General features: G+C 38.6%; 1 protein-coding gene and 1 pseudogene across 10 annotated transcripts in view; both read right to left on the minus strand.

The window, feature by feature from the left end:
* Positions 1-25,857, minus strand: part of MICU1 (mitochondrial calcium uptake 1) — a 248,255-nt gene that overhangs the window by 56,940 nt on the left and 165,458 nt on the right. For 9 of the 10 annotated variants that reach the window (XM_019813253.2, XM_003994041.4, XM_019813251.2 and 6 more), the window contains one exon: positions 16,546-16,743. In XM_019813253.2, coding sequence (XP_019668812.1) covers positions 16,546-16,743 — 198 coding nt within the window. Of the gene's footprint in view, positions 1-10,769; positions 10,916-16,545; positions 16,744-25,857 lie in introns of those variants that run through there. The other variant, XM_045040126.1, reaches the window with a different exon arrangement.
* Positions 23,098-25,412, minus strand: LOC109492495 (annotated as a pseudogene).

Genomic DNA, 25,857 nt, shown 5'->3' on the forward strand with positions numbered 1-25,857 from the left:
GGGGAGAGAGTGTCCCAGGCAAATCAACAGTAGTGCAAAAGCCCTTAGGTGGAAGACTGATTGGCACGAGATGGATTTGGAGGAGGCAGCAGCAGAGGCCAAATTATAGAGAGCCTATAGGTATGGGTTTAAGTATTTATTCTAAGAATGATAAGGAAGCCAAGAGTGCCTATAGTAAGACTAGTTAGGAGGCAACTGAAGTAATCCAGGCAAAAGATGACTATAGTTTGGGCTAGAATGGTAGTGGAGACAGACAGAAGTGGTTGGAGGAGATGATGTTACCAAGAGTGATTGGGAATGGGTGTGACGGAGAGATCTGTGCCTAATTAGGTTCTTTTCTGCTTCATAAACATTTTTCTTTTTTAAAAGTTTATTTATTTTTGATTGAGAAAAAAAGAGAGAGAGAGAGAGAACCCACACATGTACAAGTGGGGGAGGGGAAGGGGCAGAGAGAGAGAGAGAGAGAGAGAGAGAGAGAGAGACAGAGAGAGAGACAGAGAGAGACAGAGAGACAGAGACTGAGAGAGAGAATCCCACGCAGGCTCTGCAATGTCAGTGTAGAGCCTTACTCGGGGATGACCGAAAGATCATGACCTGAGCCAAAATCAAGAGTCATTGGCCCAACCGACCTAGGCACCCAGGCAACCCCCCCCCCCTCAGCCCCACAGTTTGTGTATGTGACTCTTGCTATGTGCAAAGCCTGTGGTTGCTTGGTTTTCTTACTGCTAACCCTAAGCCTTTACTGAAGTAAAGTCAGATGACTCCTCATTTCTGTCTGGCAGGTCTTTCTCTTGCTGGTGCTAGCAGAATATTTTTATGTTTGATATTATACTCCCTTAAATCTTTAAATTATTTTGAATATCTTTCCTTCTTGGGGTCCTATTAGATTTTTGCAACACCTGATATATCAGTGTGAATGGCCAATGCAAGGTAATAGGTGCAGTGGTGACTATTAAAGAAGCTGCTCTTATAACCTCCCGTAGCTCCCAAAGACAGCAGAGATCCCGTACTTTCAAGGGTATTTAACTTGAGAAGCCAGATGTAACACAGAAGACAAAGATACAAGTATCAGCTGGTCATTCTCAATTCTATCCCTTTAACAGAGTTCAGATACCTACCTTTTCGCCTCTGACCATCATGTAGCTGGGTGGCAACAATAAGCCCCAAATTATCTAGGGAGGATACATGCTGTCCACGGCTTTGCAATACTGAGAAGACTGCCACGTACACACGAGGTTAAGATTACCGCACTGTTTTTAGTATGGAGGCAGAGGGGAAGTTAATTGGTATTTTAGATCAGAGCCAACCACTGAATACACTAAAATTATGCCACCACGGTAACGTCAGCAAAATTGCACGTCGTTCTGTCACATATTTACCAGCAAATACTGGCAGAGAGAGGCAGGTATCTCAAATATTTGAAGCTATCTAGTAACTAGGGCTTGACATATACTAATTATAGCCTAATGGTATTCATTTATCAAGATCATATAACTTTTCCTCTGCTCTGAGGATCTGCCTTATTGAGCCCTCTGGCAGATGGACGTGTTGACTACTGAAAACCCTGAGTGAGAAGGTGAGTCATTTTGGATGACCTCTATCTAGCAGGTTTATAAGGGCCTGGAAAGCTATGCCCATTATGCCAGTTTGAAATTAATTACGTTTCACTAGGACAGTAGGCTCCCGGGCACAGTTGACAAAGTGTGTTTAAAATCTGATTAGCTTTGGTGTGTTGATGATTGCGTGTTCAAATAAATGGACTTAGTATACTCACTGGATCAACCACCTCCACAATTTATTATTTTTCCTGGGCAGAAATTGAATGTAAAACCACATTAACATCACATTTGAGGTTATACATACTCACCAGTGAGGAAAACCAAAGAGATTGCTCCCCCGGCTATCATAACCCTGTCAGAGCATAAAGATATATATTTAAAGTGAACTATAAAACTTAATTCAAATCCACAGGAAAAAAAAATACCACATAGGCTCTTGAAAATCAGATTGAGATAAAATCAGTAAACCAACCACTATAATTTCCTGAGCATTACAAAAATCCCAGTCATTATTTTAGATCCAAATTTAACCTCACACACCCATTTACTTAAGAAGAGATGCTAGGAGTTCTCTCGGAAAGGTCTAGTTCAATTTAAGCTGACAGAGGAATTTCCGGTGGGCAGCAAGGTTTGTTCTCATTTCTTTAGTTAATATCACAGATGGGTAAAATGAGAGTTTATACCTAAGTGAATAATTGGAAATTATGTAAAAGGATAACCAAAGAGTAGCTACTTTCTACTTTAAAAGTTCAGGGGCACTTGGGTGGCTCAGTCGGTTGAGTGTCTGACTTCAGCTCAAGTCATGAGCTCATGGTATGTGGGTTCGAGCCCCGCGTTGAGCTCTGTGCTGACAGCTCAGAGCCTGGAGCCTGCTTTGGATTCGGTGTCTCCCTCTCTCTCTGACCCTCCCCTGCTGATGCTTGTCTCTGTCTCTCAAAAAGAAATAAACATTAAAAAAAATGAAAAAAAAAAAAGTTCAAAGTTCATTAGACTTAAGAAATGAAAATTTTCAGATACCCAGAAGGCTAACACTAAGTGATACATTATCTAAGTGTTTTTTTTTTTTCAACGTTTATTTATTTTGGGGACAGAGAGAGACAGAGCATGAACGGGGGAGGGGCAGAGAGAGGGAGACACAGAATCCGAAACAGGCTCCAGGCTCTGAGCCATCAGCCCAGAGCCCGACGCGGGGCTCGAACTCACGGACCGCGAGATCGTGACCTGGCTGAAGTCGGACGCTTAACCGACTGCGCCACCCAGGCGCCCCATTATCTAAGTGTTTTTATATGTATCATATTCTATGCATCATGAGAGCAAAATTCCTTAAATCTTGAGTATAAAAGTAACTTGTTAGGTTTTGAACACACTACCATTGTGTCACAGTGGGAATTTCCCAAGTTGATTATAAAATATCATGGAAAAAAATTATAAAATACTCTCATAATGGATACTGGATTACAAAGTGATTTTTATAGACATTTTCCTTAAACTGAGGGAATAAATTCACAAGCATGGACGCTAAACACATCATAATGTTTTGGCTGTGAAGTGAGATTTATTTTAAATGTCCAATACTTGTGCCACTAATGGGAGCAATAAACCATGGTTCACAGCATAAAAGGGACTAAACCCCATTCCTTGAGAAAGAAAGAAAGAAAGAAAGAAAGAAAGAAAGAAAGAAAGAGAGAAAGAGAGAAAGAAAGAAAGAAAAGAAAGAAAGAAAGAAAGAAAGAAAGAAAGAAAGAAAGAAAGAAAGAAAGAAAGAAAGAAAGAAAGAAAGAAACTGAATCCTGAGGATTTAGAGGAAACTTCCTCAGGAGCACCTGGGTGGCTCAGCTAGTTAAGCATTGACTTTGGCTCAGGTCATGATCTTGTGGTTCGTGGGTTTGAGCCCTGCGTCAGACTCTGTGCTGACAGCTCAGAGCCTGGAGCCTGCTTCAGATTCTGTGTCTCCCTGTCTCTCTGCTCCTCCCCAGCTCTTCTCTCTCTCTCTCTCTCTCTCTCAAAAAATAAATAAACATTAAACAAAATTTTTAGAGGAGCCTTCCTCATCAATTCAAAAGCTACATAGTAGGCACATCTCTCTGGAGATGGCAGGGCCCGGGATAAGAATATGGCAAGCATTTGCATATCCTGGATCACAAGAACATGTGGCTGGGTGTCTGGGGAAGCAGAGAGAAACTACTAACATACAACGCTTGAATACTCCTAGGAAGCAAATGTCTCATGGGAGGGAAGGGAATGGGGCTGCCACTTTGTTCACTCGATCCAAAGTTCATGAAACATGGGGAGGACTGTGGTGACCCTGAGCAGTGCCAAGTGGTACAGAAAGGCAGTAAGACCTGTGAAACTAAAATCACCACAGGGCAGAAAGATAAACTGGTGAGAGAGCCTATGCAATGAGCCAACTGCTGGGAAAGGGAGCAATGGCACTTGGGTCCATGAGACAGCACTGCTGTTGACGGCATGTTACTGGAACTGTTCTTAACACAGCCCTCTGGAGGCCAGCCTCATATTCTGGAGAAGGTGGTGAGATTATACATGTGGTAGCCTGTATAAGGATGTCTCCCTGTGTGCCCCATCTCCTGATATTCATACTCTTGTCTAGGCTCCTCCCACAGTGGTCTAGGATGGGTCTATATGGCCAAAAGAGTATGGCAGAAGTGATGTCACTCCTGAGAGTGGGTAATAAAAGGCATCTTGGTTGCACTTTCTCTCTCACGGATCACCTGCTGTGCAAGACGCCAGCTGCCATGTCATGAGAGCCTTGTGAAAACATCCACAGAATGAGGAACTAAAGCCTTTTGCCCACAGCCATGTGGGTGAGCTTGGCAGAGGGTCCTCTAGCTTAGTCAGGCTTTTAGAGTACTGCAGTTCTGGTGACAGTGTGACCACACTTCATGAAAGACGGCCAGAACCACCCAGCTAAGCTCCTCCTCCATTCCTGTCCCTTAGCAACTGTGTGATATAGTAATATTTGTCTTCAGTTGCTAGGTTTTGGGGTAATTTCTTATGCAATAATAGGTAACTAATACAGTCGTAATGCTCCACTTTGGGGGAGAAGGGGTTAGAAGCTATCTTCTTACTTTGCAAAACAACTAGAGCTTGAGCAGGAATCTCTACCAGCAGCATCAGCAACATCAGAGCTGGGGTCGCAGAATCAGACACATCACCTCAGACATGAATGACAAAATTAGCCCTAATAACATGAATTCATCCTGAATGTCATTTTGTTATATAGAGAGGGGAGAGAGAGGGAGAAAAGGAGGGAGTGAAGGAGCAGGGGAGAGAGAGAGAGAGAGAGAGAGAGAAAAAAAAAAACAATTATCACTACAACAAAAAAGCTACCAGATGGGCAAGGTAATTCCACTACAGCAAATGAGATGCTTCCAGAATTTCTCAGTTTGTACTTTGCCAAATTTCACAGTATAGAAAATCTATGAGAACTATTTGTATACTAAAAAGAAAATACAGTACATTAATATCTTAGCAATGATGACAGAGATAAAGAAATAATTCTGTATATGATGTCAATAAAGAAAAAATGACTAATCCTGTATTCAAGGAAACTACTTCAGTTTCTTCCCTAATTTCTGGCATCATGCTCCATAAATGTCTCTACATAGAGATTTGAAAAATATCGAACATCTCACTGAGCAATATTTTCCAGCATAATGAATTCAATACACCTCACTTATTTTTCTAGTTGGATATACTGTGAATCACTGATTTGGGATTAAAAATCTAATCAACATAATGACTGTGAAGTTGACAACTGCCTGGAATCTTTTCAAACTTTAAAGGCTATGAAGCTGGGGTGCCTGGTGGCTCAGTCGGTTAAGTGACCTACTCTTGGTTTCAGTTCAGGTCATGATCTCATGGTTCGTGGGGTCGAACCCCTTGGCACTGACAGTACAGAGCCTGCTTGGGGTTCTCTCGCCCTCTCTCTCTGTCCCTCTCCTGCTTGAGCTCTCTCCCTCTCAAAGTAAATAACCACTAAAAAAATAATAAATGCAGTGCCCCTGGGTGGCTCAGTCACTTAAGCGCCCGACTTAGGCTCAGGTCATGATCTCACAGTCTGCGTTCGAGCCCCACACTGGGCTCTGTGCTGACAGCTTGGAGCCTGGAGCCTACTTCGGATTCTGTGTCTCCCTCTCTCTCTGCTTCTTCCCCACTTGTTCTCCCTCTCTCTCTCTCTTAAAAATACATAAACATTAAAAAAATGAAGCCTATGATTCTGCAAAGAATATCAAGATGGGCCACTAGACAGAGATGTCAGGAAGCACAGGTCACTGGTTCTTGCCCCGCTTCCTCTGCTGATAATGGAAGAAATGCAGGAGATACCAACAGTCTGTGGGAAGGTGCTCTGCGGAGCAGTCTGATGCTAAGCACCCAAACAAGAAACAGGGCAGCCGTGATTGAATGAACACATGAACAAACTCTCTTCGAGCACATGATGGATGTCAGGCATTGTGCTGGGTACTTTTTATTTTTATTTATTTAATGTTTGTTTATTTTTGAGAGAGAGATAGAGAGAGAGAATGCGAGTGGGGTGGGGCAGAGAATCCCAAGCAGGCTCCGCACTGCCAGTGTGAGCCGGACACAGGGCCTGAAGTCACAAACAATGAGATTGCGACCTGAGCCAAAACCAAGAGTCAGATGCCTAACCGACTGAGGCCCCCAGGTGCCCCATACCCGGTACTTTCACATCTCAGGGAGTCTTCCTGACAACTCTGTGAGGGACATCACTGCAAACTGTACATCTGAAGAAACTAAGCCTCCCAAGGTCAAAGAGGTAAAATTTAAAAACCCAAATGACATAACTGTATACTGATTATTCTTTTGACAAATATTTACCATGCACCTATTCCGTGCATGCCTCTATCATTATAGCTTTCTTCCCAGAGTATAATAACTGTCTAACTTCCAGTCTGATTGTAACTCCTTAAATTCAGGAATTGGGGTCTATACCTGCTCTTTACCTAACAGATGCCTGGCACATACCTAAGGACTCAATAATTTAAATTTGTTATTAGTAAGAAAACAAAAACAAAAACGAAGTGTTACATTGGCTTTATTTTTCTGCTAGGTAGATAGGCTGCCAGATCTCAAAGAAAGACTGGTAAAGAAAAGGGGCATCCTAAAAAAGATGTTTTGGCATTACTTTATTTGAAGAGGCTTTTATTAATGCTAAAAAAAATTACTGGTGTAGTTTATATTTCATTAGTTCAAGATGCTTTAATAAAAGAAATCATTCATACTAATGCGGGAGATTTGATATAAAACAAATGAGAATGTGGGTGGGGAGGGAGAAAAGGCCTTCTATTGTAATAGGAAAAAGGAGAAATGAAGGAGACTTGTGAAAAAGCCATTTCTATGCTGTTAACTAAATTCAGAGGATAATAACTTGATGTAATATATATGACCCTCTAAAGTGGCATTTGCTTGCAGTCTGAATTCAACAGGCTGTAATGCATTATTTATTCACAAATTACTGCAAAGCTGGCTCTGGTTCCTAAGACATTGTCTAGACTCCCTAGACTCCTCTAACGCTGTATGGCAGGCTAGAGGCTACAGCTATTTTTAAAAACTCTCCTTTTCCTCTAAGGAAAAAAAAAAAAGGTCTCCTAGAGTTATTTGAGGCCAAATTAGTTAAAAGGCGGGGTTGGGGGGACAAACGAGGTTCTTTCCACTCATTAGTACAACTGTCATTCTTTAAAGCCCTCATTCTTTATTTTAAAATGCCCACAAATCCCCAAGACCATAATTCTGAAAGGCATCCTCAGCTGAAGATGGTTAGAAGGAGAAAAATGAAAAGATCTACTCAGAGACCCTACACATCATTTAGCCCAAACTTCATTCTGAGTGTGAGTCAGAGGTCAAATTTGATCTGCTTATAGGCCCAGCTAGCTCTTGGGATAAATCTGGAGAAAGCCTCTCTTTTCTTATTCTGCCTTATGCTTTTCTTCTGTTTCTTAATGATCTCCATGGACCTGGACCTCCTCAGGTCCCTTCACCAACATGAGAACACCTTGGAGACACATTAATTTAAGGCTGGTTTGGGACAGACTTGATAAGAAAGGTCATTTTCTCTGTCACCCTTTCCTGGCTCCAGTCCCAGTGATAACTCAGTGCTCCCCTGCCTCTTACTTATCCTACAGCCAGAACAAAGTGCGAATAAAAATCAACCACCCTATTCCTCAGACAGAATGGATTTTTGGTTAGAGCTGACTCAAATATTGCCTTGTCTGGGAAAGCTTCCCTGAGCAGTCTCTTGCACTCCTCACGGACTGATTTACATGTTCCCTTTTATATTCCCATTGCACCGTATCAGTATGTCTGGTACTGTACTTACAACACTGTGCAAGAATCATCTCACCTTTGTAAGCTTCTGGGGAGAACGATGTTTTGTTCATCTTAGTATCTTGAGCATTTAGCCTAGCTCCCGGAAAGCTAGTGTAAGTTATAAGAGCAGACCCTAAAGGCAGACTGCCGGGAATAAAATCTCAGCTCCTCCTCAGGCAAGTTACTTAATCTCTTTGTGCCTCAGTTTCCTTGATTGTGAAGTATGGGTAATTATAATACCAACCTCATAGCTTTGTGAAGATTAAATGGAATAATGTAGATTAAAAAACTCAGAATAGGGCCTGGCTCAATGGTAACCTCTCAAGAAATGTAGTATTTTGATTTTACGTAGTATGTCCACAAACTTTTGTTAAAAAACACTTGATGTTGCTAGAGGTCTACATCCAAGACTGCTGTGGCTAGAAGAGTGTGTATAGACGAAACCCTGAACTATGAGTTCACATAATCAACTCCTTTCATACTACTTCTCATTTCACTATATTGCATTCAACAATATTTTAAGCATTCTGCGTGTGTGAAACTAAAAAAAGTATCACTGCGTTCTGAATTCCAAACAATTGACCTATGAACTTTTGGTTCATTGGTATACAGCTTATTCATAAACTGAAAAGCTCCTGTGTTCTACTAAAAGATGGTTGATAAGACTATATGAATGATATATTGAGGAACAATTTCCACTGGAGAAAGATCAAATCTTCATGATTTATTTGAGCTCCTTTTGTCTTGTACCCAGTTTAAAATCAACTTAGAATGTAAAGTTAAAGATACTGATGAGAGGAAAATCTTTGAGACCGCCCCAGTATTGCAAAGGCATCACTAACATATTGACTTTGGAACTGCAAAGCTATCTGCAAATCAAAGAAAAATATCAGTTTTCTGCGCTTTAATGATTAATCCAAAAGGCCAGATTCAGAAGTGCCAATTAATGCCTTTATTTTTCTTTTTTTAAAAAATGTTCATTTATTTATTTTGAGAGAGAGAGAGAAAGAGAGGCAGAGAGAGGGAGAGAGAGCATCCCAAGCAGACTCCACGCTGTCAGCACAGAGTCCAACATGGGGCTTGATCCCACAAACCATGAGATCACAACCTGAGCGAAAATCAAGAGTTGGACCCTTAACTGACTGAGCCACCCAGGTGCCCCAGAGAGAGCACACAAGGGAGAGGGGCAGAGAATCTTAACCAGGCTCCCCACTCAGTGCAGAGCCTGACTTGGAGCTCTCCATCCCACAACCTTGAGATCAGGCCCTGAGCTGAAATCAAGAGTCAGATGCTCAACCGACTGAGCCACCCAGGTGCTCCTTAATGCCTTTTAAAAATCATGCCTAGAATCATATATTTTAAGCAACAAAGTATCACTCTTAAAAATTTTTCCTTGGGGCGCCTGGGTGACTCAGTAGGTTAAACATCTGACTATTGGTTTTGGCTCAGGTCATGATCTCGCAGCTTCATGGGATCTGGCACCACACAGCCTGCTTGGGATTTTCTCTCTCTCCCTCTCTTGTTGCCCCTCCTCCACTCATGCTGTCTCTGTCTCTCTCAAAATAAATAAGCTTAAAAAAAAACCCCTTTTTCCTTCATTCTCCAAAAGATATGAAACAAAAAAGCACTGTTTTATATACTTTTTACAGAATAATTATCAAGGTTGCATTTACAACATCAAGAGAGCTTTGTATCACCATGCACATTCTACCATAGTTAGTATTTTCAGCCTGATTCTACAGCCAGAGAACCTATAAGTGACAAATGATAGCAAACTTGAATTACAGGGCGTAAATGGAACTGCAAGAAATTAAATCAGAGTTTGGCTTTGGGTTTTGCATATCTTTACCCTGTTAAACTAATTCACCCTAAGAGCTAACTTGATCTCATCAGAGCAAGATACTGGACCTACTTCATGATGTATGGTAAGAGAGAAATATAATTAGCTTTAAAAAGTGTTCACATCAAGTCATGGGTGACTGACTTCTAAATAATTATTGAGGGCAATTAAATTTTCATTTTATTATTTTTATATATTTCTATTTTTTTAAACTAATGATTATTTCCTAATGCATCCCTTGGTGTCCCAGGCAAAGTAAGACTAGTAGGTTGGATGGATCATGTTACTAATCCAATGTGTTATTTTTATAAAAGAAACAGATGTCTGGATTTAAGAAATAAGAAAAGGGGGGAGCCTGGGTGACTCAGCCAGTTAAGCTGATTTTGGCTCAGGTCATGATCTCATTGTCATGAGATTGAGCCCCACTACGGGCTCCACACTGGGCGTGGGGCCTGCTTAAGATTCTCCCTCTTCCTCCTTCACCCACTCATGAAGCAAGAAATTAAAGTATTTTGTACGGTTAAAGTAACATCTGAGAAAATAATGCCTGTTATCGCTTTTTTCTCTTCAAAATTTTATAAGGGTAAAGTAGTTCATTCATGCTAAGTACTTTAAATTTTTCAGAAAAAATGAACTAGTAGTTTTTTTTTATTGCAACCCAAATAGGAAAGTTACGATTGTTCTATAGTGGGGATTGTTACCTCAATAGGTTTTTATATTTAACCTTTAAACATATACTTGGCTCCTTAAAGTTATTAATGCCTAAAAGAGACAAGTACTGTTTAATAACCCGTTTAATGATTTCTGGAAAATTCAGGTTTTCAACATCTAAGGATGGAAGAAGAAATACGGATTTATTATTATCCACATTCTGTTTTGTAGTGGCAAAAGTTGAAGAATAAAATTAAAGGAAACCCGACTGAATAGATCTCATTTCATTTCTTAGATTTAATTAAATCAAGAGTCAATTCTCATCTCTGAGTTTACATAAGAGTCAGTTTCCCAGAAGAAAGAAAACAAAACAAAACTGGTATTAGAATGAAAAGAAATCTGCTTTGCCAAGAGTGTTCTAGTTCCAAAAAGTGTTTGATTGAAAGCCTTCTTGCCTTCGGGTCTTCTGCAAATCTTTTGGCCAGGAAAAGAGCTGATGTTTGTCTCTTAATATGGTCCTCTGCATCAGAGCAAGACAGATTTAATTCTCCTTTAGCACTTTAGATGGGTGAGTACAAAGATGTCAGCCTAATGATATAAAGGGTAGGTGATCTGGAATTTCCTTAGGCACTTTTAATCATGTAGCCATAGGTATAATTTTTTTTTTAAGTTTCTCAATACTTAAATTAATACTCTTTTTTTTGTTTTACTTTTATTGACAAATGAGAATAATTAGCATTGTTCTTTATGTACCCCTTTTATTTTCTTCTTGGCTGAACAGATTTGTTAACTTCAATATTTTTTTTCCCTAAAGACTGGGAATATAAGACTGTCACTGTTATCCTTTGAACTGTATACAATTTGCCTTCAGATAATTGACACTCATGCCTTCTTAAAATGCAATAATCTGATTGGTTATGCAATAAGCATGTGAACCCCAAAACTTTATACAAAAAGATTACAGATTGGAATTCTATTAGATGATGCTTTTTCAGTTTTCTTGTATATTCTGGGGTTGGCCTCTTCCTTCTTGAATAAATTAGTTTTTGCTTTTCTTTGACATAATGACAGCTCCTTTTCCCCCTCCCCCCAAATTAAAATTAATTATACTCTTTCAAAGAGTTCTCTATTACCTTTCATTTTTGACTGACATCCTACTTACTGTAGTCCTCAAGAAATCAATGAATATATTAATTGGAATTAGACTTGGCACCTGTCTCTAAGGAACTCAACTCAATAGTTCCTCATTGCCTTAGATGGAATTTTTTAATAACTTCAAAAAAGATTTTTGGAAAAAACCAACTGTGTATTCTTAAGTCATTCCTTCAAACCCAAGTTTTTTGAGTTTCCAGACAGAGAAATAAACAAATCTGATCAGAATTAAGAGCATTAAAACATTTTTAAAAAATCTAACAAGTTAATGATTGTTATAAAAAGAAACTAAATGGCTAGTTTAGGTAATATAAACACAAAAGAACAGTGTTCTTAGTCATAAGACTCAATTTGAGGGGCCAAAGAACTAGGAAAAAATGGTGCTAAAAAAGGTTGACCATATATTCAAGAAATATGGCCTTTTCCTGTTCCTAAAATTCAGAACATTTAGTTTTTCTTTAGAGTTCCAAATAAGTCAGGCATAGAAACCTCACCTCAGACGAAAACGAGTAATAACCAGATAAAGAACAGATGGTTCAGTCTGAAAAACTGAGTTGGAGTTCTGGCTCTATTATTTCATTGCTCTGTTACTTTTACCTTTTTGAGTTTCAATTTCTACATCTGTAACACGGACATATTACCACTAACATACTAGGGTCGGCAAGATTTAAAATAAGGCCATGTAGGGGTGCCTGGGTGACGGAGTCCATGGAGCATGCAGCAATTGGTCATGAGTTCAAGCTCAATGTTGGGGGTAGAGACTATTTAATAAATAAAAGTTTAAAAATAAATAAATAAATAAAATAAAATAAAATAAAATAAAATAAAATAGGGGCGCCTGAGTGGCTCAGCTCAGTTGGTTAAGCATCTGACTTCAGCTCAGGTCACGATCTCGCAGTAGTGGGTTCGAGCCTTGCGTCGAGCTCTGTGCTGACAGCTCAGAGCCTGGAGCCTGTTTTGGATTCTGTGTATCCCTCTCTCTCAAAAATAAATAAACATTAAAATAAAATAAAATAAAATAGAATAAAATAAAATAATATAAAATAAAGGCATGTAATATACATAAACTACGTGGCTCATAGCACACACTCAATGAATGGTTATGGACTTTCCCCTCTTCCCTGATCCCTCTGGAAATTAAACTTGACAGATAAATAGTGTTCTCTTCACTCTCAAAGCTACTGTAGTGAGAAAAAGACAGAAATAACTAAGTGGAACAATAAATCTCCTTGATCTGAAATTTTAAAGTAAATAAGTTAAGTTATGAAATAAAACTAGTAAGAGGTAAATAGAATGATGGAATTATAAAAACCCATATGAAAGTTAAGCTACTATTAATCATTTCCATTTTCCTCTTGGCTATGATGATGAGATTATGTTTCATATTCAGTGAAGGGAGAAATTACCCATACTTTGAAAAGTAATATTAAAAGCGTTTCATAAAAACAAAACTTTGCTTCCATTTTCCAGAAGTTTTATCAGAAAAGTATTTCAACACAGGACTTTTCAGTCATTCATTTGAGGTGACCTATTTAAATGCCTACTATGCGCCAACTGCCATAGCAGTGGCAGAGGACATGCAGAGAAGGTGAAAGAATACTTATTAAAGGTATAGTACAGGTCAGCTGGTATCAGGCACATACCACTGTATCGGTTTGCTAGGGCTGCCTTACCAAAATACCATCAGCTGGGTAAACAAACAATGCAAATTTACTTTCTCACAATTCTGGCGGCTGCAAGTCTAAGATCAAGGTACAGGAAGAACAGGTCTCCTCTGAGGCTTCTCTTCCTTGGCTTATAGTTGGCTACCCTCTTGCTGTTTCTTTACGTAGTTGTTCCTCGGTGCATGCGCACCCCTGGTGTCTGCATGTCAATAAATTTCCTCTTCTTACAAAGACACCAGTAGGACTGCATTAGAGTCCACCCTAATGGCCTCATTTTAACTTAATCACCTCATTAAGGACCCTATTTCCAAATACAGTCACATACTGAGGTACTGGGGATAAGAGCTCCAAAATAAGAATTCTGGCGGAATACAATTCAGCCCATAAGAAACACGATCTCATTTAACCATTGCCCTGTTTGACAAATGAGGGCCTAGGCTCAGAGAGAATCACTCACTCAATAAATGTCACAGAGCCAGAAAGCGGTGGAAACGAAATTTTAATTCAGGTCTCATTATGAGAGCACCAAAGGTATGTTCTTTCTTCTATTCACACTTTTCTCAAAGAATTACAAATCTAACTGGAGGGGCACCTGGGTGGCTCAGTCAGTTGAGTGTCTGACTCTTGATTTTTGTCTCAGCTCATGATCTCACAGTTTGTGGGATCCAGTCCTGCACTGGGCTCTGCACTGACAGTGCAGAGCCTGCTTGGGATTCTCTCTCTCCTTCTCTCTTACCCCTTCTCCCTACTTGCACGCACTCTCTTTCTTTTTCTCTCTCTCAAAACAAATAAACATTGGGGAAAAAAAAAAACCCCAAATAAGGAGGGCACCTGTCGGGATGAGCACTGGGTGTTGCATGGAAACCAACCCGACAATAAATTTCATATTACAAAAAAAAACCCCAAATCTAATTGGAAAGACAAAAAACTGACTTGTGAAACTTTAAATCTGGGAGTTATTGATAAGGAGGCACTTATTCACTGGACTCATACCATTACATGGAAAGAATGGATTCAGGATTACTAAACATTTATAGAATATTTATTACATGTTAGGCTGGGTTCTTTCACAAAAGGGTCTACTGATTCCCTTACACGAGGAATTGCTGATTGGCAAACAGGAAGAGTCTTGATAGTCTTAGACCAAAATCTACAGATGATCCTAAGTCAATATCAAATACAAGAGAGCTTCCACAATAAGTATCTTAGATACAACTGTCTTTTAGATCTCCTTTTGTCTGTATTTGGGTATAGGCTGTGTGCAGGCATACATGTATGAAATCCCTCATCTGCTTTGTAACATTCTACCTCATTGGTGATCCACATTGATAATCTACCTCACTGGTAATGTTAGTGGGCTTGGTTTCAGCTCTATAACTTCTCAGAGTGAAAGACAAAAGCCCCATGCTCTGTCTCTTCAGACTCTGACCTGTGTGTCCAGGAATGAGTGTCAGGCTAGGTTGTGGTCAGGCTGGCACCTGCTTCGTGCCCTTGATGACCCCAAACTGTTGTTTAAAGTTTGTTGAAAGTACCGTTGCCTGTATTCTCGAACTGCATTTTATGGATCTATACTTTATGTTAAATTGTACTTATATAATCGGTAAGTAATTTACATTCCCAGATTATGTTATAAAATTTCCAAAGAAGACCATTCCAAAGAAAACCATGCATACTGGGGAATAAGGCATATGCCTAGAATCCTAGTACATACCAAAATGTACTAGGTCTGATACACAAAAGTTATCAGACTCCTGAAAGATGATGTGAAAGATGTCCTCTCTATATCAGCAGGAAAGAAATGGAGAGAGGCAACCATGGAAAAGTAACTAAAATATATGGGGAGACTAAAGGAAGCTAAGAATTATTTAAACATGATCTGTTTATATGGATTACTCTCAACTTTGACTCCACTTCTCTGGTGATAATAATGCAAACTTTATAAAGGTAAGCTGCCTGTCTTTGTTCAGTTCAGTATATACACTCTCTTAAGCCTAGCCACTTCTTTGGGTTTTCATTTTCCTATGCGGGTTCCCAGGTGTGTGTTGAAATCTATGTGCTTTTCTCCTGTTAATCTGCTCTATGTCAATTTGATTGTCAGCCCCAGTCAGAGACTCTAGGACGGTAAAGTTTTGCTTCCCCTGCTCTCTCTCTCTCTATGTACACACACACACACACCACTTCCCACTTACTATAGGGGACAAGAACTGTTCTCAAGCAGGCTGAATTGTAGAGATCCATTAGGTTTTTGTTTTTATGAGGGAAATTCTTTGAATATCAATTACATCATTTAAAAAAAAAACAAGTACTAAAGCACATTTCAAGGTTTGATCTGATTTTTAGTATTATCTACACTTCTTTCTTAAAGTATGAACATTCGACAGTGTTCTTATCAATACTGGGAATTCGGTTGTGATTTTTCAAACTGTCTCAATTGAGTTGAGTGGGTAAGAGGTGGGAGTAGCATTATCAGACTCTTAGAGAAAAATGGAAGAGCAGCTGAAGAAGTAATATACACAGTTTAAAAACAAAGCAGTGCTTTTCTCCAATACTTAAATGTGTTTTTAGTCAGAGTAGTTTGATGGTTTCAAATTTCAAATGAATATTAAACATGTTTTTTTAAAAAAACAGGTTGAGAAATACCATCTCAGGGAATTTTTACAAAATCTGAAGAAATGAGGTTTCAGTTTTTCCACAAAAAAGTGCATTAGGAGACACTTAATGAATATTTTGAATTGAATAGACTTAGTAGCCAATTAACTCAAAATACACTTAATTCAATAAGTAAACACACAGAGAAAGGTAATGTCCTTATAGAATTGTTTTTGGGAACTGAATAGCACGATGGTCTAAACCGTGAGTGGAAAAGTAAATCTCCAAACACCGTATGACATTTTTCCAACTCCGAGCACTTGTATTTTTATTCTGACATTTTGGGTTTCCAGCAGTTTTTACCTTGGTAAACTTTCAAAGAAAGATCTACTTATGATCCCCCCTCCACCTCTGGTGCCTTCTACAGAATAACATAAAACTGGGGATACGTGGTCAGGGTGAGCACTGCTCTGGCCCCTGAATTTTTCCTTCCTCAAGCTGAGTATCCAAAGACAACTAAGATTTTCAATTTAGAGTGTTTTGGCTTTCGGTCCCAGAACCACCTCACTCCAAGACTTCTTCACAGAACATAATATTTCCCAACTGTTATCTGGTTCAAACCAATCAGTTCTCACAGCTGGAGACAGAATGAAAGGATGTCTATAGTGCAGGCCTCCCCAGCCCAGAGGATCTAAGTGCATATGTGAGGACAGTGCTCTGATCCCCTGAAGCCAGGGATACCTACCTCTAGTTTCAGAACATCATGCTGAAGTTTACGCTGAAATTCAAGGAAGTTTTTGATTGTCAGCTTTCCCTTAAGATCAGCTCCAAAGAAGTAGGTCGTGAGGGCTGAACACAAGCCAGACTTGAGGGTGTTGCCGGTAGTAGGACGATCTCTGTGACGCATACCCATACTGGTTTGGGAGCGAATGATGCTCTGAACCTAAAAGAGAAGCAAACCCCCATCCACAAAAACATTACAAAGTAGAAAAATATATAAAAGTAAGAACAGGGGCGCCTGGGTGGCGCAGTCGGTTAAGCGTCCGACTTCAGCCAGGTCACGATCTCGCGGTCCGGGAGTTCGAGCCCCGCGTCCGGCTCTGGGCTGATGGCTCAGAGCCTGGAGCCTGTTTCCGATTCTGTGTCTCCCTCTCTCTCTGCCCCTCCCCCGTTCATGCTCTGTCTCTCTCTGTCCCAAAAATAAATAAACGTTGAAAAAAAAAAAAAAGTAAGAACAAGATGGGGCACCTGGGTGGTTCAGTTGGCTGAGTATCTGACTCTTGATTTCAGCTCAGGGCATGATCCCAGAGTTGTGGGATCAAGCCCTGCTTTGGGCTCCGTGTTGAGCACAGAGCCTGCTTAAGATTTTCTCTCTTAAAAAAAAAAAAAGATCTCTTTCTCTCTACCCACCTCCATCTGCCCCTCTTCCTCGCTTCCATGCACTCTCTAAAATTTAAAAACTTTTTAAAAAAGTAACCAACTATTGATTTGTCTACCCTCTGCTACAATTGTATTTTAATGCTCACAACAATCCTATAAGTCTTATGACTATCCTCTTTTTATAGATGAGGAATTCAAGGCACATAATACTTAACGCTTAATAACTTGTTCAAGGTCAAGTAGCTGGCAAGGAGCAGAACCAGGATTCAAACATACGCCTCACACCTTTATCATTGAGATGCTCTTAAAAACCTCTCTTCAGAAAAGAGTATGCATTTGTTTTTGAGGCTCAAAACCCCTCACACAATACTAAAATAATCATTAACTTCACAGTAATACAGTCCATATCTCAGGAGACTTTTAAAAACTTCACGCTTCTCACTACGGACTCTCCAGTTATGACAAAAGGCAGCACAGCTACGGGCAAATACTGACATCTAAGAGAGAGAACACATTTATTAGAATGATAAATGAAATACAAAGTTGATAGAAAATAACTCCTCAAGAAAAGCTGGAGAATTTTTAATCTTTGAGAAGTTTTAAATGAGCTTTTTGAGAAAGAATAATTTCTGGAACTAGCAACCATGGCTTAACTATATAAATGAGCTTTATGAAGCAAGTCTATGATTGTTACAGTTTTTTTCTTTTCTTTCTTTCTTTTTTTTTTTTTTTTTACTTGTTCCTGCATTCTTTTCTACCTCTTCACAAGCTAAAAGAGCAACAAATCAAAATAATTAAAATTGGGATATGTAAAGAGAAATAATAAAAGTATGTTATATAAATAACCAATACATACAGCTTTGTGGGTGATGGTTTTTAAATGGCCAAATTAGAAAAGCGAAACACTTAAAAACTTAAGAGTTGTAACAACAGATTTGTCTTAGTTAAATGTCTCATTTATTTTATTTATTATGTGTGATCATAAAGAATGTTTAAGACAATTTAAGTCTGTGGCTCCATAAAGAGTGAAGTAGTATAACTAGACAAGGAGTCAGGAGACATGGGGTCTGATTCTGTTGTTCTGCAGTGAGAAAGAATTTATGCAGGTTATTTAAACTCTTTGGGCTTTAACTTTTCTCATTGGAAAAGTTCACGGTTAGAGTATATCATCCCTAAGTCTCCTTGTAACTCTAGGTTAGTAACATACATGCTATTGATATGATTTCTTCAGGGTTCATGTTTTATCATGGTAATAAGATTAGCTGACAGAGGCGCCTGGGTGGCTCAGCTGGTTGAGCGACCGACTTCAGCTCAGGTCATGATCTCACAGTTTGTGAGTTCGAGCCCCGCGTCAGGCTCTGTGCTGACAGCTCGGAGCCTGGAGCCTGGAGCCTGCTTCGGATTCTGTGTCTCCCCCTCTCTCTGCCACTCCCCTGCGCATGCTCTGTCTCTCTCTCTCTCAGTAATAAACGTTAAAAAAAAAAAAGAGATTAGCTGACATTTGTTTCTTATACACATGGAGATTTGAAAGACAGGTATACAATGGATTTTTCTTTTGTTTTTTTTAAATTAAATTAAATTTTTTTAAATTAAATTTTTTATTTTTTAAAATTTACATCCAACTTAGTTAGCATATAGTGCAACAATGATTTCAGGAGTAGATTCCTTAGTGCCCTTTACCCATTTAGCCCATCCCCCTTCCCACAACCCCTCCAGCAACCCTGTTTGTTCTCCATTTTTATGAGTCTCTTCTGTTTTGTACCCCCCCCATTTTTATATTTTTTTGTTTCCCTTCCCTTATGTTCATCTGTTTTGTCTCTTAAAGTCCTCAGATGAGTAAAGTCATATGATATTTGTCTTTCTCTGACTGACTAATTTCACTTAGCATAATACCCTCCAGTTCCATCCACGTAGTTTCATTCTTTTTGATTGCCGAGTAATACTACATTGTGTGTATATATATACCACATCTTCTTAATCCATTCATCCATCAACAGACATTTGGGCTCTTTCCATACTTTGGCTATTGTGGATAGTGCTGTTATAAACATGGGGGTGCATGTGTCCCTTGGAAACAGCACACCTGTATCCCTTGGATAAATACCTAGTAGTGCAATTGCTGGGTCGTAGGGTAGTTCTATTTTTAATTTTTTGAGGAACCTTCATACTGTTTTCCAGAGTGGCTGCACCAGCTTGCATTCCCATACAATGGATTTTTCAATTATTTAGGTTGAAGATTTTTAGACTTTAAATTGAATCCAAGATAATCAGAACATTTTTACGGGGGCCTGGGTGGCTCAGTTGGTTAAACGTCCGACTCCTGATTCTGGCTTAGGTCAAGATCTCATGGTCAGCCCCACATATGGCTCTGTGCTGGGTGTGGAGCCTGCTTAGGATTCTCTATCTGCTCCTCCCCTGCACACACTCTTCCTCTCAAAAGAAAAGAATACTTTTCATCATTGTCTTGAAGGCAATACACAATTCACTTTATCTGCCTAATTCTAAGAAATGAAGAATTTTCAGTAGCAGTGAACCAGAAGTGAAAATCTGTATCAGGACCTGCCATGATTTACATTTTGCCTGTGGCTATAAATATTGCAGCTTATATCCTTCCTGTGGTGGAAATTGTGTATATCAGCTTCAAAAGTGTGGTGCTGAGAATGTGTGTGTAAGTGACTGGGAAAAAGGAATGTTTTTAGGTAAAATTAACTAGCTGATGTTATATCATCTTTTCATTAGTGATTAATAATAGCATAGTCTAAATACTATGTTATTATATGTAAACTATTACTAAAAATAGGCATTCTTTAAAAAATTTTTTTTTTAAATGTATTACTAGATTTTGTGTGGGGGCATGGTGACAGAATGTTTTGTCAGAATTTCTCAGTTGGGAAATCTTTTCTTAAAATATTTTTATTTAGATAATTTGTTAAGGGTATAATATGAGAATCAATCAAACATCAATTCAACTTGTCATGTGAATGCTTACTATATGCTATATGATGTGGAGAAAATAAAAAAAATTTAAAACATGATCTCTTAAATAAAATTTCATTCTTTTTCTTCTGTCTCATAAATGAGTTATTACTTCTCATACTTTCCTACTAAAAAAACCCATTTCTGTCATGGCACTGGGTGAATAGAGCCCAAACAGTTATGAGGTTTTTGTTTTTAAGTTTATTTATTTGAGAGAGAGAGACAGAGGGTGTGTGTATGTGTGCGTGTGTGTGTGTGCATGCATGAGCGAGGGAGAAGCAGAGAAAGAGAGAGAGAGAGAGAGAGAGAGAGAGAGAGAGAGAGAGAATTCCAAGCAGGCTTTGCACTAACAGTGAGGCTCGATCTCACGGACCAAACTGTGAGATCATTACCTGAGCTGAAATTAAGAGTTAGATGCTTAACTGACTAAGCCACCCAGGTGCCCCATGAAGCTTTTTATTTTAGCTATCTTTTGCTAGGTTAGTTCTGTTTTACGATCTGTTACGAAATGGGTTAGAGAAAGGATCCGTGGTGATACAAAAGTCAGAGAAAACTCACATTTAGTACACAGTTGATCAATGCCTTTTAGTAATATGTATTTATGCATGATCAACGTGATTTCTGGAAACAGGGCATCTGGGTAGCTCAGTCAGTTGAGCATCTGAATTTGGGGGTCAGGTCATGATCTCATGGTTTGTGGGTTCAAGCCCTGTATCAGGCTGTGTGCTGACAGCTCAGAACCTGGAGCCTGCTTTGGATTCTGTGTCTCCCTCTCTCTGTGCCCCTTCCCTGCTCGTGCCTGCCTGTTCTCTCTCTCTTTCTTTCTCTCAAAAATAAACAAACAAAAAAAATAATAAATGAAAAGTTTTTAAAAAATACGTAAAAAAAGTGATTTTTGGAAAAAGATGAATCAAAGAGTAACAACAGCTATTAGTTTGCTTTATGTAACATTAACTTTAAAATATGTGAGGTCTTTTTCCTGGTTCTGTTTAACTTTTTTTTTTTTTTTTTACAAGCTTGATGAATACACTGTTAAGAAAACACCTGTTTCCCTGGGAAATCAGAGCAAAGTTTGAATGTTTGGAAGCCTAGAGCACTTTCAACTTAATAAATTATTATACTTCCCAACAATGTAAAATATATAAAGATGAGCAGAGAAACTTCTAAAGAGAGCCGTTCACTCATGAACTACCTTATAATTTGTTGTTGTTGGTCTAAAAGAGTTTTTACATCAAGATTCCTTGTGATCAATATTATTAGTTGTAACAGTTTAAGAAGGCCAGTTATCAAGGCATCACGTTAGACGAAATTAGCAAATTAGCACTCCCTTCTCTAACAGTGAATGGGATAGTGAAGCGACTGTTCCAAGTCATTTTGCACATCAGCATCGATGCCAGAAATAAGTACCATTTGCTCTAAATTCAAATCTAGAGTTTAGTATCTATAATAAGAGTAGAGAAGTTACGGCAATTTTGCTTCTGAGAGGTGAAGGAAGTCCCCAGTCTGCATCAGGAGGATTGGTCCTCTCAGTTTTTCTGGCTTTAAAAACCACAAAGACAGAATCTGGACCAACTACACCCATTGGAAAGTGAGGGGGAAATCCTGAAAAGGAAAAAGCCAAAGAAAGGGAGCCTTCTTCCCCAAAGAAGGGTAGTTTATATTCTATATATAAACTCCAGTCAAATACAGTTGAGCTAATCACCTGCTAAAACAAAACTTTCTTCAGATGAATATAGCAAAATCTAAAGTCTACAACATGTTATTCACAATATTTAGACAAAGATCCAAATTTATTTGACATATGAAGGAACTGGGAAATAAGGCTCATCTTCAGGAGAAAAGACAATGGAGACAACCCCAAGATGACCCAGATATTAGAAATTATTGACAAGAATTTTAAAACAGTTAAATAATAGTGTTCAAGTATATAATATATACTTACGAATAAGGAAAAGATAGGACATTTCAGATGAGAAGGAAAACTATATCAAAAATGAAATGGAAGTTCTAGAACTGAAACACGCAGTACCCGAAATACAAATTCAGTGGATTAACTTAATAGCAGAATTGTAATGATCAAAGAGTCAGTGAATATGAAGATAAGTCAAGAGAAACTACACAGCTTGAACAGCAGAGAGGAAAAAATATTGGAAAAAAAATAATAAAGCTTTAGAGATTTGTGAGGTAATATCACAGATGGTCTTAACATTTGTGTTAGTGGAGGGTCAGAGAGGTAAGAAAGAATGCCCCCCGCCAAATTTTTAAGACATAATGGCCAGGAACTTCTCAAATTTGATAAAAATCATAAATTTATAGATACAAATAGCTCATCAAATACCAACAAGGACAAATACAAAGAAAACGACACTGAGGAACAATATTATCAAATTTCTAGAAACCAAATATAAAGAGAAAATCTGGAAAGCAGAGAGAGAAAAACAACATATTGCAAATAGGGGAACAATGGTTCAAATAGCCAGACTTTTCATCAGAAGGAATCAGTAGTTAAACAACTGAGAATTTTACATCTACATCAAGAGCTGTATATCTAGAATTTCCTTCCCAAAATAATGATGATATAAATTAATTCATCACCAACAAATGTGCACTACAAGAAATGCTAAAGAAAGTTTTTCCAATTGAATGGAAATAATACCATATAGAAACTAGGATCTTTAGGAAGGAATGAAGGGCATCAGAAATGCTAAATATGTTAGTAAATATAATAAACTATTTTTCTCCTATTTTCTTTAAAAAACTTATAACTTGGAGCACCTGGGTGGCTCAGTCGGTTAAGCATCCAACTGTTCGTTTCGGCTCAGGTCTTGAACTCACGGTTTGTGAGTTCAAGCCCTGCACTGGACTCTATGCTGACAGTGTGAAGCCTGCTTGGGATATTCTTTCTCTCTCTCTCTCTCTCTCTCTCTCTCTCTCTCCCTCTCTCTCTCTGCCCTCTCCTGAGCATACTCTCTCTCTCTCTCTCAAAATAAATAAACTTTAAACAAAATAAAAAAAAAAAACATATGACTTAGAGCAAAAATTACAAAAACTATTATGGGGTTTATTACATATGTAGATGTAATACATAGAACAAATATAGCATAAAGGATGAAGAGGTAAATAAAACCTTATGGTTGCAGAGTTACTACATTTCATGTGAACATTATATATTTTTTTTAGATTTTGGCATTTAATTTCTTTTGAATATGTCACTTTTTGCAAGCTAGGAAACAGAATCAAACTTAAGGCAGTCTAGTTCTCTAAGGATCTAGGCGGAGTCTTGCAATGTTCAGCAGAATGACATCATAATACAAGGTGCTAACAACAGGCTTATAATCTCTAAATAATAACCATTTAGCTACACTTTTTTTCTTAGGAAACAGCCTACAGTCTAGTCTTTAAAGCCATGATATATAGAACATATTGATCTAAAAGAACAGAATGACCCAAATTGTATGTTGGCCAACTTACTGGTGGGCCAAATCAAAGCTGACCAAGGATGGGTGAACAGAGAGAAGTGTTTACCTTTCGGAAACCTGCTCTGAGATTTTAAAAAGTCCTGGCTGCTGTTAGTAAGGAAGCAAGTAGCAAAAAATATTACAGATGCACCCATACTGACACTTGATTTTGCCAAGGTCTTCCAGTAGAACACAAAGTTAGAGAGGAGTGTAAGGGTAAGATACTTAGATGTTTTCAAAATACATTACTAGTAATATGAAATTTGACATATTGAATTCTTCCATTTGCCACCAGAACAAACTGACAATGAGGACTATTTAAAAGAAATGCTCAACTCTAAAAAGAATGGTAGCAGTAACACTTTTCACTACAGAATAACCTCCTGCTTTCCCACACCATTAACATTGCTCCTCTTCCAAGATACATATTCACGTGGAAAAACTTGTCAGCTTTTGCCAGGGCCAGGAAAGGCAAAATACAGCATGTCCTAATTCGTTAATTTGTTAATTGTAAGCTCATATGATATCCCGAAGATGGACCCATAAGTCTGGCCATTCTTTTCTTTAACATCTGCAAACTGCAGAATTCCTTAGCCTTAACCACAGTTTCTGCTCAATATCTTAAAGCTGGTCTCAGTTCCATCTGTGACTCTTCTCCTCAGGGTTAAGGGTGGGTGCTAGTCATTAAAATCTGGAATGTCATCATAAGAATAACCCCAGCAGTCTTTGGATACATAGTAGGCAGTGTGAAGGTGGTAAAATCCTGGCGGGAACACCAGGATGCCAATGATCAGGACAGGAACACCTGGTCTGTCGCCTCTTTGCTGATATAGCCTGCCAGTAGGGGGGAAACTACGATAATGCGAAAGGTGCCAATCAGAAACAGCCTTACATGGGATCTTAGGAGGGTTCTTCTTAAACTGAAGGTCAATGTAGCCATCGTCTGTGCTGGAGAGCTTTGAGTATTTCACTTTACTACTGGGGATTCCCATAGCCAGGTTGGTTTGAGATGGCATCATAACACGCTGACACAATTACAGCTGGAGCGCCATGCCAGGCCACCCAAATGCTGGCAGTTAGCTCACTGTTGGCAGCAAAGGCGCCTGAGGTCTCACGGCACACCTCACCTAACTTGTGAATATTAATTCTAAGTAGACTGTGTATATTTAACAATTTATGTTGTACTCCCTAGAGCAACCACTATAAAAATAATGCAAAAAGGTACAGCTAAAATGCCGAACAAATTAAACCAGAATTCTGGATAAAATATTTAATCTCAAAAAAGGCAGGAACATAGAAGGGAGGAACAAAAATCAGAAAGGACAAACAAAACAAACAGCAAAAATGGTAGGTCTAATTCCAATTAAATCAGCAATTATGTTAAATGTCAATGGGCTAAATACTGCAATTAAAAGGCAAAGACTGTCAGAATGGATAAAAAACAAGAGCCAAATTACATTGTCTAGAAAAGATGTACGTTAAATAGAAAACACAGATATATTTAAAGTAAATGGACAAAACAAAAAAGACATACCATGCAAATAGTAAGTATAAGAAATCTTAATTACTATGTTAATACCACATAGACTTTAAGATAAAGTATTACCAAAGATAAAAAGTAACATTTCATAATTATAACAGGACCAATTCATGAGGAAGACAATAATCAGAAATGTGCAGAGAATTTCAAAATACATAAAGCTCAAATCGGCAGAATTAAAGAAAAACAAACAATTGACTAATTATAGTTGGAGATTTTTTTTAAGTTCACTTATTTTGAGAGAGACAGAGAGAGAATGCAAGCAGGGGAGGGGCAGAGAGAGAGAGAGAGAGAGAGAGAGAGAGAGAGAGAGAGAGACTGAGGATCTGAATGGGATCTATGCTGACAGCAAAGAGCCTGATGCAGGGCTTGAGTTCACAAACTGTGAGATCATGACCTGAGCCAAAGTCAGACACTTAACCAACTGAGCCACCCAGGTACCCCTATATTTGGAGATTTTAACATCTCCCTCTCAACAACTGCTAGAATGACTAAGTTAAAAAAAATCCGTAAGGACAAAGAACACCTGAACAACACTATCAATCAACTTGACTAAATTGACATTTATAAAACACTGTGCTCAGTAACTGCAGAATATACATTCTTTAGTAAAACACATTGATGTGTTTAATAAAACACATCAGATACAGTTCTATAAAACCAGGCTCAATACATTTAAAAGGATTAAATCATGCAGAGGACG

Source organism: Felis catus, chromosome D2, assembly GCF_018350175.1.
Source record: "Felis catus isolate Fca126 chromosome D2, F.catus_Fca126_mat1.0, whole genome shotgun sequence".
Classification (NCBI taxonomy): Eukaryota; Metazoa; Chordata; class Mammalia; order Carnivora; family Felidae; genus Felis; species Felis catus.